Source organism: Harmonia axyridis, chromosome 6 (assembly GCF_914767665.1).
Source record: "Harmonia axyridis chromosome 6, icHarAxyr1.1, whole genome shotgun sequence".
Classification (NCBI taxonomy): domain Eukaryota; kingdom Metazoa; phylum Arthropoda; class Insecta; order Coleoptera; family Coccinellidae; genus Harmonia; species Harmonia axyridis.
In genome coordinates this window covers 20808527-20823963 of record NC_059506.1, presented here as the reverse complement: position 1 = coordinate 20823963, position 15437 = coordinate 20808527, and the positions used below count along the sequence as shown (strand labels likewise).

The 15437-nt window shown below is 34.8% G+C and overlaps 1 protein-coding gene across 1 annotated transcript in view; it reads right to left on the bottom strand.

Annotated features, from left to right (window-relative positions):
• The window catches only part of LOC123682281 (pickpocket protein 28-like), a 30394-nt gene extending 16051 nt beyond the window's left edge, over nt 1–14343 (bottom strand). Inside the window, exons 1-6 of the mRNA XM_045620830.1 lie at nt 14072–14343; nt 10953–11326; nt 6399–6644; nt 6235–6340; nt 4824–4972; nt 2229–2430 (exon numbers count right to left, since the gene is read on the bottom strand). Coding sequence (XP_045476786.1) covers nt 2229–2430; nt 4824–4972; nt 6235–6340; nt 6399–6644; nt 10953–11146 — 897 coding nt within the window. The 5' untranslated portion in view covers nt 11147–11326; nt 14072–14343. The remainder of the gene's footprint in view (nt 1–2228; nt 2431–4823; nt 4973–6234; nt 6341–6398; nt 6645–10952; nt 11327–14071) is intronic.
• Nucleotides 14344–15437: the final 1094 nt, after the last annotated feature.

Genomic DNA, 15437 nt, shown 5'->3' with positions numbered 1-15437 from the left:
TAAATCTTGTCTTTAATTTTATGTTGTAGATTTTGTTTTTGTTGTTGAAAATTTTTGTATTCGATATGAAGTAAGGGAAAAGAACATACCATCTTAGTAATAAGAGATTTCTTTTTTGAGGGATAAATTTTAGATAAGTTGATTTACCTTTTTCATATATGTTGGAGAATGCTTGATTGCTATTGCATTATTGTAGGTATACACTTATTGGATATATGTGTTCGAGAGATGATAAATTTGGATTATTGATGGTAGTAAGGGAAAAGTTATGACAACCGATGTCAAAACTTTTTCAAAGGGGAAAGTAATGTAATGAATGTGAATAATAATTCACAATTAGTACAGGCTCATTGAAAGGATATTCAACAAATTCCCGTTTCTATCTCAGTAAAGTGAACGCAAACGAAGTCGTTGTCACCCCTCACATTTATTAGGCATTAAGTCCTTCATCCTGGCTTAAGATAAACACCCCAGAGTGGTTGGCACTGTCGATATCCCACGATAAAACAACTAGGTTCCAATTTCGAAAGATTTGTACAGGATGTCAAAGCAATAAAAATGTAGTCGTAAAAACTCTAGGGAGGATTAAATGGCCCAAAACTTAGAACATAAAAATCTGTTCTTTTCGGAGGGACCACCAGCGGTACGTTCCTGACTTTAGGCGGTGCTAACGGTACAACCCCATGTCAATAGTACATAACATGGGGTGGAACCAATAATCTAGGTACATAAGGACAATCACTCTGATTGGACAAAAGGAAAAAGAAGATAGACGCTTAGAAAAATTTGGTAGAAGGAGGGTGACGATTATTCAACTATAAAAACAATAGTTTTGCAATTCGGTAGACAGTTAGAGTTAGAGTCAGAGTTAGAGTCAGGGTTAGAAGTGGAAGTTCGGGTTCGGTTCGAAGGTGGGACCAAAAGGGCAATTCGGTTCTGAGTTCAAGTTCGATCCTAAGTTGAATAAAGTTCAAGTCGGTTTGCGGGAACGGTTTCAGGAAAGGTACAAATAGGAAATTTGTTGAAAGGTTTATTTGAACAGTGATTGTGATATCCAGGGTAAGGATATTTAATTTAATCTTATACAGGGTGTTTCCTAAACATGCGGCAAAAATTCAGGGGGTTGTTCCTTGGACTATTTTAAGCATGTTTTGTCCTTGGATGATTTTTGAAAAACCTCTTTGTTTCGAAGATACAGGGCGAACAACATTTTTCATATTTTTAAAATTAATAATAGTTTAAATAAAAATGCGTACCGCACTGTGTTTACTAGGTAGGTACAATTTATTTTTAAATTTGTTTAACAACATTCCAATTACTAAAAACGGCCAGTTTTTTGACTAAAAATTGATAAGTGCAGATGGTAAAGGAATACAGATTAAACACGGTTTTCATTTGAATTCGTTTTGTGATGTATTAGCAATTAACATTTTATCTTTGACTATTATGAATCGCTATACAAACACATTGGATGCTTGTATGCTGGCTAGAGGTGGTCATTTTCAACAGTTTTTGTAGGTTGAGTTGAATTTTCATGTAATTTTTCATAATAAAATGTTATTATCTGAAATTTTGTTTCCCCTATATCTTCGAAACAAATAGGTTTTTCAAAAATCATCAAAGGACAAAATATTCTTAGAATAGTCCAAGGAACAACCCCCTGAATTTTTGCCGCATGTTTAGGAAACACCCTGTATATATTGTTTGATGATTTTTCTCCTTATGAAAGATTTACCAAAATAGTCCAAGATTGTCGAGTGTTATAATTTTTTCTAATTTACTCTTGAGGTGTTTGCCATAGGCTAGTAATGTGCAAATTTTATTGACTGTATTTTCTCATTAATTATTTCAATCCATTATTAAACTTTGTTATTCGAAAATACTTGGTCTCATTCAGTGAAACACCTCCTCGAAAAAGATCAAATATAAGACTTATCCTAGTGCATGAGCCGGACGCACGAAAGATTGTTTCATAAAAGGGGAATTGTGTAATTTCAAAATAACTATACTGGCCGGAACTATAGAAAACCGCTCTTCTAATAAGTTCCTTTTTTAAACATTAACACCCAACTACAGGCCAGTTTATTACAATCCCATTGAAAAAGTGGCCACCCTGTATAACTTTACGGAAGATAATATAAATAACGCACTTGTGAAAGAATGACGAGGAATCATGTAGTATTACAACAACTGGAAGGGAATTCAGATTTATATGAAGTAGTACTTACTCTCATTCCTTGTTTAGAATAGTCACGACAGGAGCTTATTATGTCTTCTTTTCTTGTGAAAAATGCGACCATTAGGGCATTTTTTGCTCCTGGTTCCACCGAACGTTTTGGGGTTCCATTCAAGAAATAGTCTTTGGCATATCCATCTTCAGGATCCCAAGCATAGGATAAGTTGCGATCTACATCCCAATTGTGCTTTTTCCTAGGGCACCAACGTTATTATTTCCTTATTAACAATGCAACGAATAGAAGAAAATTAACATTATTGGTGTGGCGGCTTTTCATAAAGCTCCACATAGCAACAATAAATTCAGCACTCGGTGGCCTAGAGGTTAAAAGTGTAGACTCACCCACCGAGATGCGACAAGGTGCCGGGTTCGAGTCCCGGCGGCTCCCGATAATAATAAAATTCCCCAATCGTCTGTGACACGGCACACACAAATATACCAGAGTCACACTGATGTGTCCGGTGTGTGTGCCAGGGACGAAACGCATAAGTAGGCATATGTGAAATCCTACATTGGTGACCCCGACGTGATGGGAATGTGTCCTGGAAAGCAGAAGGTTGATGCGTAGCTCACATATATCTGCAATTTCCAACGAAACTCTAGACGCCCATTCCCATGACGTGCAATACGTGCTCCTTGGTCTGCCGCGGTATAGCGGACCTGAATAGGCGGCATTCACCGTCCGCACGATGCCGCGAGGTGCAGCTCTGATTAGGCGGCAATCACCCGGCTGCACCGATGACCTCATAACACGCATAAGTTTCGTTCCTCCGTCACTGGGGAGGGAGTCATGTGGCGGCTTCTCATAAAGCTCCACATAGCAACAATAAATACAGCACTCGGTGGCCTAGAGGTTAAGAGTGTAGACTCACCCACCGAGATGCGACAAGGTGCCGGGTTCGAGTCCCGGCGGCTCCCGATAATAATAAAATTCCCCAAGCGTCTGTGACACGGCACGCACAAATATACCAAAGTCACACTGATGAGTCCGGTGTGTGTGCCAGGGACGAAACGCATAAGTAGGCATATGTGAAATCCTACATTGGGAATCAAAGGAAGTTGAGATTTCATTCAGGAGTTAAAAAGAATCTTAGGAAATGGAGTAATGAATGATAAAAATCAATCTGAAATATACCCTAAAAATATAAGTTCTCACATTTTTTCTTTCAAAAAGAACTGCTTGGGCTTGACCGTCATTTTTGTTATCACTGTCTTTTAATCATGAACTTCTTTCTATTTTTCAGTTAGGCTTCAGCCTTTTACTACTATACAATAACGGTGACATAAATTCACCAATTCACATTTCTTGCGGAACTCCAACTGAATGTGCACTCTCTGAAGACAGTACTCCCTCAACTTTGGCTCTAAATTTGTGAGAATTTTTGTAAAAGACTACAAGTTGAACCATTGAGCACTCTCAATGGAAACCGGCCACAAGCAGTTTGTATAGCAGTCCTTTGTGCCATACTTCATCAAACGCTTTTGGCACTTCGAAGAAAACAGCCCTTGTGACTTGTCTCCTATTTTCTTCCGTTATTGCCTTATATATTTTCGTTATCTCCTCTTGGCAGAAATATTCTGGACGAGAAATTTGTAAGAATAAGTCTGTAGCCTCCTTGGAGCCATCCCAGATATTGCAGTTCATTAGAGCTATGGAATTGGAAGGCGAACTTTTAATGGTGGTGAGGAGGAATCTAACGGGCACAATAGAACATAAAAGACCATTAATGTTTATTGGGTGGTATGAAAAGTTGATCATCCTGCTGAAATTACTAGTCATTGTGTACATCTTCTAGCAAAGGTACAAAAAACTGGATCGTATTAGGATAAAGATTGCCGTTTCTATATTACCTGTTTTATCTACGAAGAAAACAACCAAATGATTCCTTTTGATCGCAGTGCACATCATCTCATTGAGGTAATTGTGGATTTATTGTTACCTTTTGTGTGCTAACGAAGTCAACGTGGTAAAAATTGACCTTGTAACTGAAAATTATTTTAATCGAGAAATCGGCTAAGACTTCTTGAAGTTCAATTTATCATATAAATAACTTGCGTATTCCACCTATCGGTATGTCAATATATAAGCAAGGTGTCATTATAGCAGTCGACATGGTGCTCAATTCAAATTTATTTATTTATTTTTGATACTTAATCGAAATATTCTCGAAGTTCTCATAAATACCCCAGCAATATCATAAAATGAGTACTACAATCAAGTTTTTTGAGTTCACATAGAACAATATTGTACTGAAGTTGTGGTAACTATACTTCAACCATCTTAATGAGCATCAATTGTTTCATCAACAACAACACTGTCGCATCTTCATATAAATTTTTAATTTCGACTATAATGTTGTCGAAATTGATCTGAAGAAGCCATGACGTGTGAAGAACAATTGTTGTTAGTATTCAAAAATTTGTGCAAATTATTTTGTTTCGTTTTATTTGATGAATTTCCCTCAAGTAAGGACCGAATCCATTGAATACAAATTGAAATCAGTGTTTTTCTGGATTTTATACTCGATTTTTCATGAATCATATTTCTGAATTCTATTCAGTAGAATAATATAAATTTGATACTCACACATCATCAGTATATATATCGTGAACGTCAAACATGTTGAAGTTAAAGCATAGGCCTTCATCCGTCATTATAGGTTTCAGAATCTCTGAACAGCTGTAAGTTCTTCCCATCCATTTGCAATAGCTGAAATCCAAGTCAACTGATCTGCACTGAAATAATATTTCTCTATTTCAGTACCGTAATGAATCATTACAGTACTAAAAACAGTGACACCAGCATCACTTCTCCACGATGGTGTGAGAAGTTGTGTCTTGGGCTTGGGCAGAGATCGCTAGATAGTTCAACTGAAGAGCCCACCAGCGATCTCGGGATGAAACACCAAAATCCCTGGGAGAAGGCGCACCCAAAACTTGGCTCGAGAACGACTCGCCAAAAAGGAAATGGGTTTACCGCGAAGAGAAATAAGTGATGATGATTTTTAAGTGAAAAAATGTCCCACTCAAAAACGAAATTGATAGATCCGAGCAATTTTCCAGAATCCGAAAAGACCATGTTCATTTTGACACCGTGTAAATGTAGGCTTGGTTAATCGATCGTCTAGAGGTATGATTCGATTACCTGGCCTTTTTTTCTCCTTGACGTTGTTGGATTTGTAATAATTAAATTCTTTCCAATTATTTACATCTATTTACAAAGCCACACTTATACAGTACAAACTCAGTATTGAGAAGATCCTAATTACGTCTTAATTACAAGTTTCTCACTACGGTACTGAATCTTTAACTCGTTTGTTGATTACTCGAAACGTCTTCGTATATCACGTCTTCGTCGTACTTCAAGTTTTCGGTCGTCTTTAACTTGTTCGCGACTCGTCTTAATTTTGTCCGCGAACCGTCTTTTCGTCTTACGTCTTAAGTTGACCGACTGAACTTGACTCGTCTTCGGCTTAAGTTAAACTGTACCGTCTGTACCCGTCGGTTTTATTTGAACTCTGCTCTCTCCCGATTGGAACTAACCTCTCTTGAATATAGACCTCCCTTCTCTCGGTTTGACCACACCCTTAGGGGAAGGTACCATCCCCTTAGTCCAATAAGGGCTTTTGCCGTACCGCCCCCAAAGATCCTGGAAATCGAATATTCTAGAAGGACTAGAACCTGAGAAACAGATGTGACACATCTGGCATAACCGTCTTGTTCTGGAACTTTCCCAACCCCAGTAAATCTCTTAAGTTTTACAACCGACATGACACATTCTTCGACACCCCGAAGAATTACACATCCTTTTTACATTATGTACAATAACAATTCGTTCCCTGTAAACCGATTGAAACTGTCATGCCCTCGACACTAAAAGAATCTAATAGGTCTTCAAGCATCCGGTTGACCATCTCAATTCGTTACAGGGAATAATAACTGGATCCTACATATATATAATAGTATGTTTATTAATTAGATTAATATTTCATTCTTACCTGGTATAAGAATTCGTAATAATCATCATCGAATAAAGCCGGTCCTTCTGACAAATTCCCATAGTTGCTTTTCAAACATGTTAAAGACTTGTACTCGAAAAATTCTCTGAAAAATGAATATTTCATGCAGTGTTAAAAAAATTACGAATACAGAATGAAAATACTTCTGAGTTTCATCTAGAGGATTACCAGCTTTCCAATCCTTCAAAACTTCGGTATAATCGAGGCAATCTATCCTAGTTTTCGTTTCTGGACATATCGTTGTTGCAGGGAAGGGTATTTCCCAGATTCCAACATCTTTGGTTGCCAAGGACACAATTATAGGTTTATCTTTCCAATTCACGTAATTTCTGTAGCTCATATAGATGCATCCAATTATGCACAAACCAATGGTTGAGAACCACCATAACCTGAAACGTAGTATAGGTATCAGTTAGGATAAATGGAGAATTTCAAGAAAATGAAATACAGGATGCGGCAGCATAACCTCTTTTTTTAAAATGCGCGCACTTCAGTCAGTTGATATCGTTGCGGAGCGCTACTGATCTCGTTCTAGAGGTGGTATAGTATATCCAAAGTCACTTGGAGGAACCCAGAATATTTGGATTATACAAGGGTTGTCCAAGTTTCCAGAAATTCCTTTGGAGCCAGTGAATTTATTGCCTAACAATACTTTCAAATAAACCTAGGTATTTAGCGGATCGCGGTATCCACTTCAAAGGGACATCTATGGCCAAGCGTTCTTATGGAGTATTTCAAGTGACTTTGGATATACTATACTATAATATTTTCCCGACACAGTTCAGTGCATAGATTGAGGTTCTATAGATTGGAAACTCTCGCGATTTGATCGAACAATATCTTTCGCGCCACCTGCTGGCTTGTAGATGCACGAGTAGATCTGCCAGTAGGAATGCTTTCAATACCATGGGTGTCTATAAAAATATCAGTTATGATTTGTTTCCAACATCTTCCCCATAACTCTTGAAGATCGCCAGGAACAGACTAATCCTAGCACTTCCTTTTATTATTATTATTATTATTTGAACTGGGATCGTTGTGGCTCAATAAGCCTTCCGGAAACTGCGATCATGTAGATCTTTTGTTCTCTACCCTACTCATTCATGGAAACCTAGGAGGTCGTCCATTGACGATGTTGACGTGTTGATAAAACTGACAACCTCCTTAGGGGCCTTAGTCTTTACCTCACGGTTATCCAGGACCAGCTTCCCCATATAAATGGTTCTTAGGCCAGCTTGCTCTGGACACTTGTATACCATGTGATCAGCTGTTTCTGCTTCTGATCTACAGAGCCTGCAAATCTCATCTACTGACTTTCCCATACGGTACAAATGATGTTTGATGAAGCTCAGCTCGTGACAGCTTCAAGAGCTTTCTGGCATAGGTAGGTGAAATCATCACGAATTCCTAGGCCTGAGTAAGTCCAGGCGTGTTTGTCTAGTAGGTTATCCTGTTATTCAACTCTCATTGCTATACCGCTTTCTTAAATTGGTCTTTTCCTAGCCCACAGAAAGGCTCAGGTCCAGCAGGTGTTGAACCGTATTACACTTTTTGCGAGTTCATCGACTTTTTCGTTTCATTCAACACCACAGTGCCCTGGTACCTAATAGTTGAATCACTTTATTCTGGTTTGAGTTGAATAGATCGGCGAAATCTTGAGTTACAAGCAACATACAGCGCCATTTATTGACAATACGGTGACTAAAACCCCATTAGTTCTTCCCAAGAAGGGAGAAGATGCAGAAAAACAGTTTCGGCTGTTAGTATTGGACTTTCGTATCTATTTTTTATTATATATCTATGGTTCAGTGACCATCATGCATTGTAACATCGATGAACAAACGTTTTCTCCTAATGCCATTGCTGGAGATCTTCATTTCTATCCATACAAGATGGCGATTGGCAGGAACTGAAGAGTGACTACAATTTTCGGAGGAACACGTGAGACATTTTTCTGGAAGTAGTTTTTGAGAACATTATTGTTTTTGTAGATTTTTTGAATTCCCGTGTTTATTGAAAGCGACCAAGGAACCTACAAGATTTGTAGACAAATAGTCAAACCCAAATTTTCAACATAATGTTTGATGCTAGCGTAAGACATGAATAACGCTAGAAATAGATGATTTGATATTGTAACACTAAGTTTGAAGTAATCATACCCATCTCATTTGAATGAATTTGAAGATTAATTGATAAGAGTAGTTTTTCCTCCACGATTTCGTACCAACAAAGTAAAACAAGACTTTAGGTATGTGTCTACATTATAAAAACGAATAATATTTTATAACTCATGAAACGGGATTTATTGAGTTCTGAAAAAAGAAATGATGCTGACGCACCCATAATTATTTATTCGAAAAAAGTCTGAGCTGCAAATAAGAAACCTATTTAACGGGATGTTACATAAGTAATGATATCAAACACTGGGAAAGGTGTGAAAAAGCATGGACCACACTAAAGATCCTCAATCCTCATCATGATTATCATTGGCTGATTAAATATGTCAAATCATTAAAATAATATATTCGAAAAGTCTTAACTTCAAAACTATGTTTAAGAACTATAAGAAGTACAAGAAATGAATTTTTTTTATTCTTGATTTTGTGATTTTAGAATGAATTGATTGCATTCTGGAAATGAAAGGCTTTGTGTAGTTTGGCAATCAATGTTTATGCAAATAGCTTATACAGATTCTAAGGATATGAACTGCGTAAATGGTGGACGGATATTCTTATGCAAATTTTAGATTCTATTCAACCCCAAACATGAATTATGAGAATTTCAAGTATGGTTGAAATTGTTTTTCTTTCGAACGATGCCAAATTTTAATTATTGAAACTAATAAACTAACGTAATACATCACATACGGTTTTATTTTGCAGATTAGGTAATGTTCTATCAATTTTTTTTCGGTTATTCCAGTTCACACTTCTTTTAATTTTTTTCATTATTTTTGTATGCTGCAAAAAATATTTTATTATATTTTCATGTAAATACAATTCCCAGAAAAATTGATTATTTAAAAATTTATATAAAAAATACAATACTTTTTCTATGACTTATCTGAGTAGAATTCGTTGGAACCAGCCATGAAAAATGAGGTAATCTGAGAATATCGGAAGCACAATTAACTGTTGATCGATAGGTTATTTCCTCTTGAATATCATTATGTGGGTTGTAATGATAAATAAATGTATGTTGAAAATTCATTTAGATTTAATGAAATCTATGAACTTGTTTGAAACGAGTGAAAATGTATCCTTGAGAAATTATTTTAGAAGAAATTATTCATTCACTTTAGTTTTATCTTGAACTTTTTGTTGTTGTTATCGAAGAATTTCGGAAAGACTCGTTAAAATTATTACTTCATGAATTTTGGATCGAGTAGAATCCAAAATTCGAATAAGAAATAGGTTTTTCTGTCCACCGTTAGGAACTGTTCGATATAGATTTAAAATATACCGCTTAGATCCTCCTAGAACATTAATTGTTTAGGTTGAAACTAAAAGGAGAATATCAGAAATATCTTCTCCACTGAATAACATAACCAAGCAAATGACTTCTAATAATTTAATTGTTACTATTACGATAGCATCAAAATTCAATTAATCTCTCATCTTAGTTTCAGTTGTAATTTGAATTCTCATTGTGATCGAATATGCAAATCTATGGAGCTCTTAACCAGATTTTGCCAAACTTGCCACAAACTTGACCGGCAAATGAGATTTGTTTGAGTTAGAAGTTATTTGGACTTGATACCATTTTGTGGCCTCCTAGGTCACCAGATTGGATTCCAGTAGATTTTCCCTTCAGTGGTTGAATGAAGGAGAAGGTGTATCACAACCCGATTAATATTGAAACAGAACTCTGAGAAAGAATTAATGGTGCAGTAGAAGAATTGAATGCTTTCGGATGCGCACGACTAATGAAACAATCACTTTTGAAAAAATGTCATGTTTGCATTCAAGTCAGTGGCAAGCAATTCTGACATTCAATGTAACATTGTTAACTCATTGACAATAAATTCTCCGAATAGAAGTCTAGAAATGGAAATCACAGAATGAGCTACCTTTTCATTAAAATATCAATATTTTTTTTCCTCGTTGAGTCAAGCAGAAAATGATAATTTATCGAAAATTTTACTTGAAAGGCTAAATTTTGGCGAATAATGCCGAGTTAGTCTGATATACTTTTTTCATAGCAGAAATGATCAAAGTTAGATGACAAAATTCGAAAAATTCGAAAAGTTGGAACCATTCATTTTTCCTGAGCATACCATACGCACCTTGGGAAAATCTTTGGTCATGTTTGGTAGGCTGCTCCGCCTGTAATTTTTGATCGGCAAAAGAATAACGAAATACCAACATTTGTACATCAGAACAATGACTAAGGAGTAGATTTTGACGATTTCCATAAAACTGTCGATATCTCGAAAACTAAGACACTTTTACTCAAATCCAAGACCTGAGCTATCAGCATGCGCGGTTGACGTCGATTTACGGGTCACCATGTATAATTGGAAATCAGATTTAATGCTGGCGTTAGGTATTTTTCATTTATTTACTTTTGGATCTCGTTGAATTTTAATTTATTGGGTTCCGATATTGTCGTATTCCTTAAATAAATTGAAGAAAATAAAAATTATTCAATCAAAGGAACAAGAATATGTTCAAATAGAATTTTAAATGTTAACATACTTTTCGAAAGCTGAAGATTCCTTTACTAAGTAACTCAATCCTTGTATAGTTGAACTTTGACAGTATTCAACGAAAGTTTTCTTCAAATTCGGAGACACAGTCTTGGGCACAATTTTTGGTACCATATGGGAAATTTTTCTGGTTCTAACTCCAGATGTACCAAGAATATTTCCCGGAGTCTTCTCAGTCATCATGAATATTCACAACTTTTCACCGGATAAGTTTTGCGCAAGTAACCTATGTCTTTTTCCGACTAATTCTCCTGCTTTCCTGGTGACATAGGCTTGATTATTCGATCGATTGATGAATATTTGTAGATCGATATTTCAGGCCAACTGACAGATCATTCTGTATACAACGGAATGGTTTGGCATCTGCAATGAAGCAATCGTTATAACAATGAGAAAATCAAATAGTAAATAATTTGTAGTGTATTTTCAGATGAATGGCGAATTGATTTACAAACTTTTTAACTAGAAATGTTAGTGTGCTGTTAAAATTCGTGGTAATGCCGAAACTGTTTTGGTTTCTTATTTTAATATTCGTTGAAGTGGAACGATGATACCTATGTCTTGAGTGGATTCTCATTTGAAGTGGATCAAAACATGGTATATCCAAAAGGAGCACTGTGTGCATCCCAGTGGATTAACAAGTAGTGATAGTATATTAGATTGATTAAAAAGAAAATGACTATATTTTCGCAAAATATATTTTACACAACAATTACTGTTTCCAGCGGCGTAGTTAGAATTGAAGCACCGTGGAGCAGAATAGATTATTCGATCGCAAAAAATGATATAAAACAATTTGTTTTTTCAACTCTCTCTTCTTCTCCTATATTTTCTATAGTTAAGTACTTCTTTTGAGCCCTTTTTCAATCAGAATATTCACTTAAAATTGGAAAAGAATTGAAATTGTTGTAGACGAAATAAAATGCCATATACTATAGAAACTCTAGAATAAGATAAAACATTCCACGAGTCAATTAAAATTAAATTGATAATTTCGATTCATTAATCTGAGTGGAAAAGGATAAAATGGAATAGACTTACTAATGAAACACAAATTGAACCCCTTCCTTCCAAGAATGAGTGAGTAGATATTTAATAATTATTATCATATAATTTTTTCAGATTGATTATCTAAAAAGCCAAAAACGGGTCTTACTATTAATGAAGAGGTATCATTCAAAAAAGTAACGTTACTCGTCAATAATTGTTGTACGAAGAATAAAAAAAACAATTTATCGTATGTTTTTTTGAATTTGATATTTCTCACCTTCTTCACCCCGCACCCCTCTACTTAATTTTTTCAAATGGTAATATATAGTTTGTGATTATGATACATTAAATGAAAGATAATAATTATTATTATTATTATAATTTGATTACCTATTCAGCGATGTGGCCAGAATTGGTTGTGCCGTTTTTTAATAAAAAATTAGCAAAGAATTTCCATTTTGTGATTAGAGAGTAATTGAAATCAGACCATTTTTCTTTTGCTAATTATTATTAATAGAAATTCACGAATCCATGGATTTTCAATTTCAAAAGCAGGTCTTCCTATGCTCTTTCGAATTTACGCTCCACATCCCTGTAGTTTTTTTCAAATAGGAATATATGGCTTTGGTATCAAATGAAAGAACATTCGATTGCCATTTGAGCGGTTTGACTAAAAAAAAATTTGTGAACTATTTTTCATTACAAAATTAACAATTTGTGATTTTAGTGTGTGTATGAATTGTTCTTTTTATCGTTACATTTTAAGGTACAATTTTATTTTACTGACACATAACTGAATTGGTCATCGAATGACCTCTGATGCGATATATCAGAAGCAATTTTTTTCAATAGAAAAAAATTGTTGAGGGTTAAGGGTATAAACCCCTCAACTTCAAAACTGCATGCATTTCTGAAACTTCGAAAATAGAAATCGGCGGGTCGAAAGATATTTCTCAACATATAGTATTTCAAGAATAAGAACCTGACATCAATTACAAATTGTTGATTTTGCAATGAAAAAATGGCTTAACAATTTCTTTTTTCAGTTGCACCGCTCAATGTGCAATTCCTATTTCAAAAATCAGTAGAAGAATGTGGAGAGTAAAGGGTGTAGAACGTAAATCCAAAAAAAGCATTGGGAGACCTGCTATCGATATTAAAAATCCATGGTTTCCTGGATTTCCTGGAATATTAATTAGTAAAAGGATTGCACAATCACACTCAAATCACAAATTGAAAACTGTTTCCTAATTTTTTAATAAAAAACGGCACAACCAAACCTTCTCTTAGCCACATCGCTGAATAGGTAATCAAATTAACTTTTATTTGATGTATCAAAATCCATATATTCCCATTTGAAAAACTAAAGTAGAGGGGTGAGAGGCGTAAGGGGTGAGAAATATCATATTGAAAAAAGTATACGATAAATTGCTCCATAAATTAAAAATCGACGGGTGCAAGGATTTTTCTCAATAACTTCTCACAAGAATTATTTACTAGCTACGTTACTTTTTTGGCACGCTGAATATTTCAGTTGTAAACCCATTTAAGGTTTCCGTTTATCGGAAAAATATTTATTCATATATTTTTAGCAATACTTTGGAGGAAGGCTTAACTGACGATGATTTTTACTAAAATAAAAAAATTTCATTAAAATACTTGTTGTTTCCAGTCGAACAGAATCTAATTCTATTAACCTCCAGGAATAACCTCAAGTTGTTTTTGAAATTGGCGTTAGGTAGTTGAAGATAAAAAATCTGACATGCTCTTTTTCTAATTTTAAAAAATTTCAATTGTGAAAATTGATGACTTGTATATGTTTAGTTTGATGATAAATATTAATCTCTATTTCTAGGACTTTTCTTTATCGAATAAAACATATATAATATGTGGAAATCAAGATATTATCTACGAAAAATTATTGTTTCAACCCAACTTTTCCTAAGTATCTCTGAACTGAAGAGAAGTAGCATTTCATTCTGAAACGTGCATTACTAACATCTTTTCAATTATAAAAGTGAGGTGCTTGTGCTTTCATTAACATACATTGGACGAAACAAACTATTTGTATATTTTTCTTTATGCGATTCTCAATCTGAATTGAAACATTCTACATACCTCATTAATTTCCTTACGATTCATAAATGAACACAACTAGACTTGTTTGAGTTCAACTCAAGACCAAACAATTCTAAGAAACTTTATGACCTTACTGTGTTTTTGAGTATTAAGCAATACACGATATAATCAAATCTTATGGTTCGTTGCTTTGAGTACTTGGATGTTGACAATTAATTTTATTTTGAGTTTGAATTTAATTCATTGTCTACGAGAGTAAAAAAATGTAAAAACACCTATTAGTCTAGCGCATGTTGAGACGTAGAGTTCCCAACTGAACTGAGATTAGTGTTATCATCTCTCCGAACACCTACCTACTTATCGTGCTGCTTATGGTATTGATTGATCATAGTCGTCGCAAAGGTTGCCACAAGTTTCATAATGAAAGTTAGCTATTGGTATTAGTCAGTCGTACATTTTAAGTATGAAAATAATTTTAGTATATAGGAAATAATGGGTTAATTCTTCTCTCTTTCAAGTTGTTAACTTTAGATTCGCCAATGAAAATCAGAATTAATGTAACACCTACCTATCGTGCTGCTTATGGTATTGATTGATCATAGTCGTCGCAAAGGTTGCCACAAGTTTCATAATGAAAGTTAGCTATTGGTATTAGTCAGTCGTACATTTTAAGTATGAAAATAATTTTAGTATATAGGAAATAATGGGTTAATTCTTCTCTCTTTCAAGTTGTTAACTTTAGATTCGCCAATGAAAATCAGAATTAATGTAACACCTACCTATCGTGCTGCTTATGGTATTGATTGATCATAGTCGTCGCAAAGGTATTGCCACAAGTTTCATAATGAAAGTTAGCTATTGGTATTAGTCAGTCGTACATTTTTAGTATGAAAATAATTTTAGTATATAGGAAATAATGGGTTAATTCTTCTCACTTTCAAGTTGTTAACTTTAGATTCGCCAATGAAAATCAAAATGAATGTAACACCTACCTATCGTGCTGCTTATGGTATTGATTGATCATAGTCGTCGCAAAGGTATTGCCACAAGTTTCATAATGAAAGTTAGCTATTGGTATTAGTCAGTCGTACATTTTAAGTATGAAAATAATTTTAGTATATAGGAAATAATGGGTTAATTCTTCTCACTTTAAAGTTGTTAACTATAGATTCGCCAATAAAAATCAGAATGAATGTAATAAGATTCAGTTATAATTCTCAAGCCTCTAGAGAACCTCTTTGTTGAAATAATTTTCATCAAAAAATAACTCGTACCTATTTATTTGTTTATGTTTATGTTCAAACGCACCTGCAATATAATGGAGAGACCATGTTGATAGGATGGCGTTAGATTGGATTGCACACATCTGCAAAATGAACGACCCAATGGAAAAAAAAAACCTGGA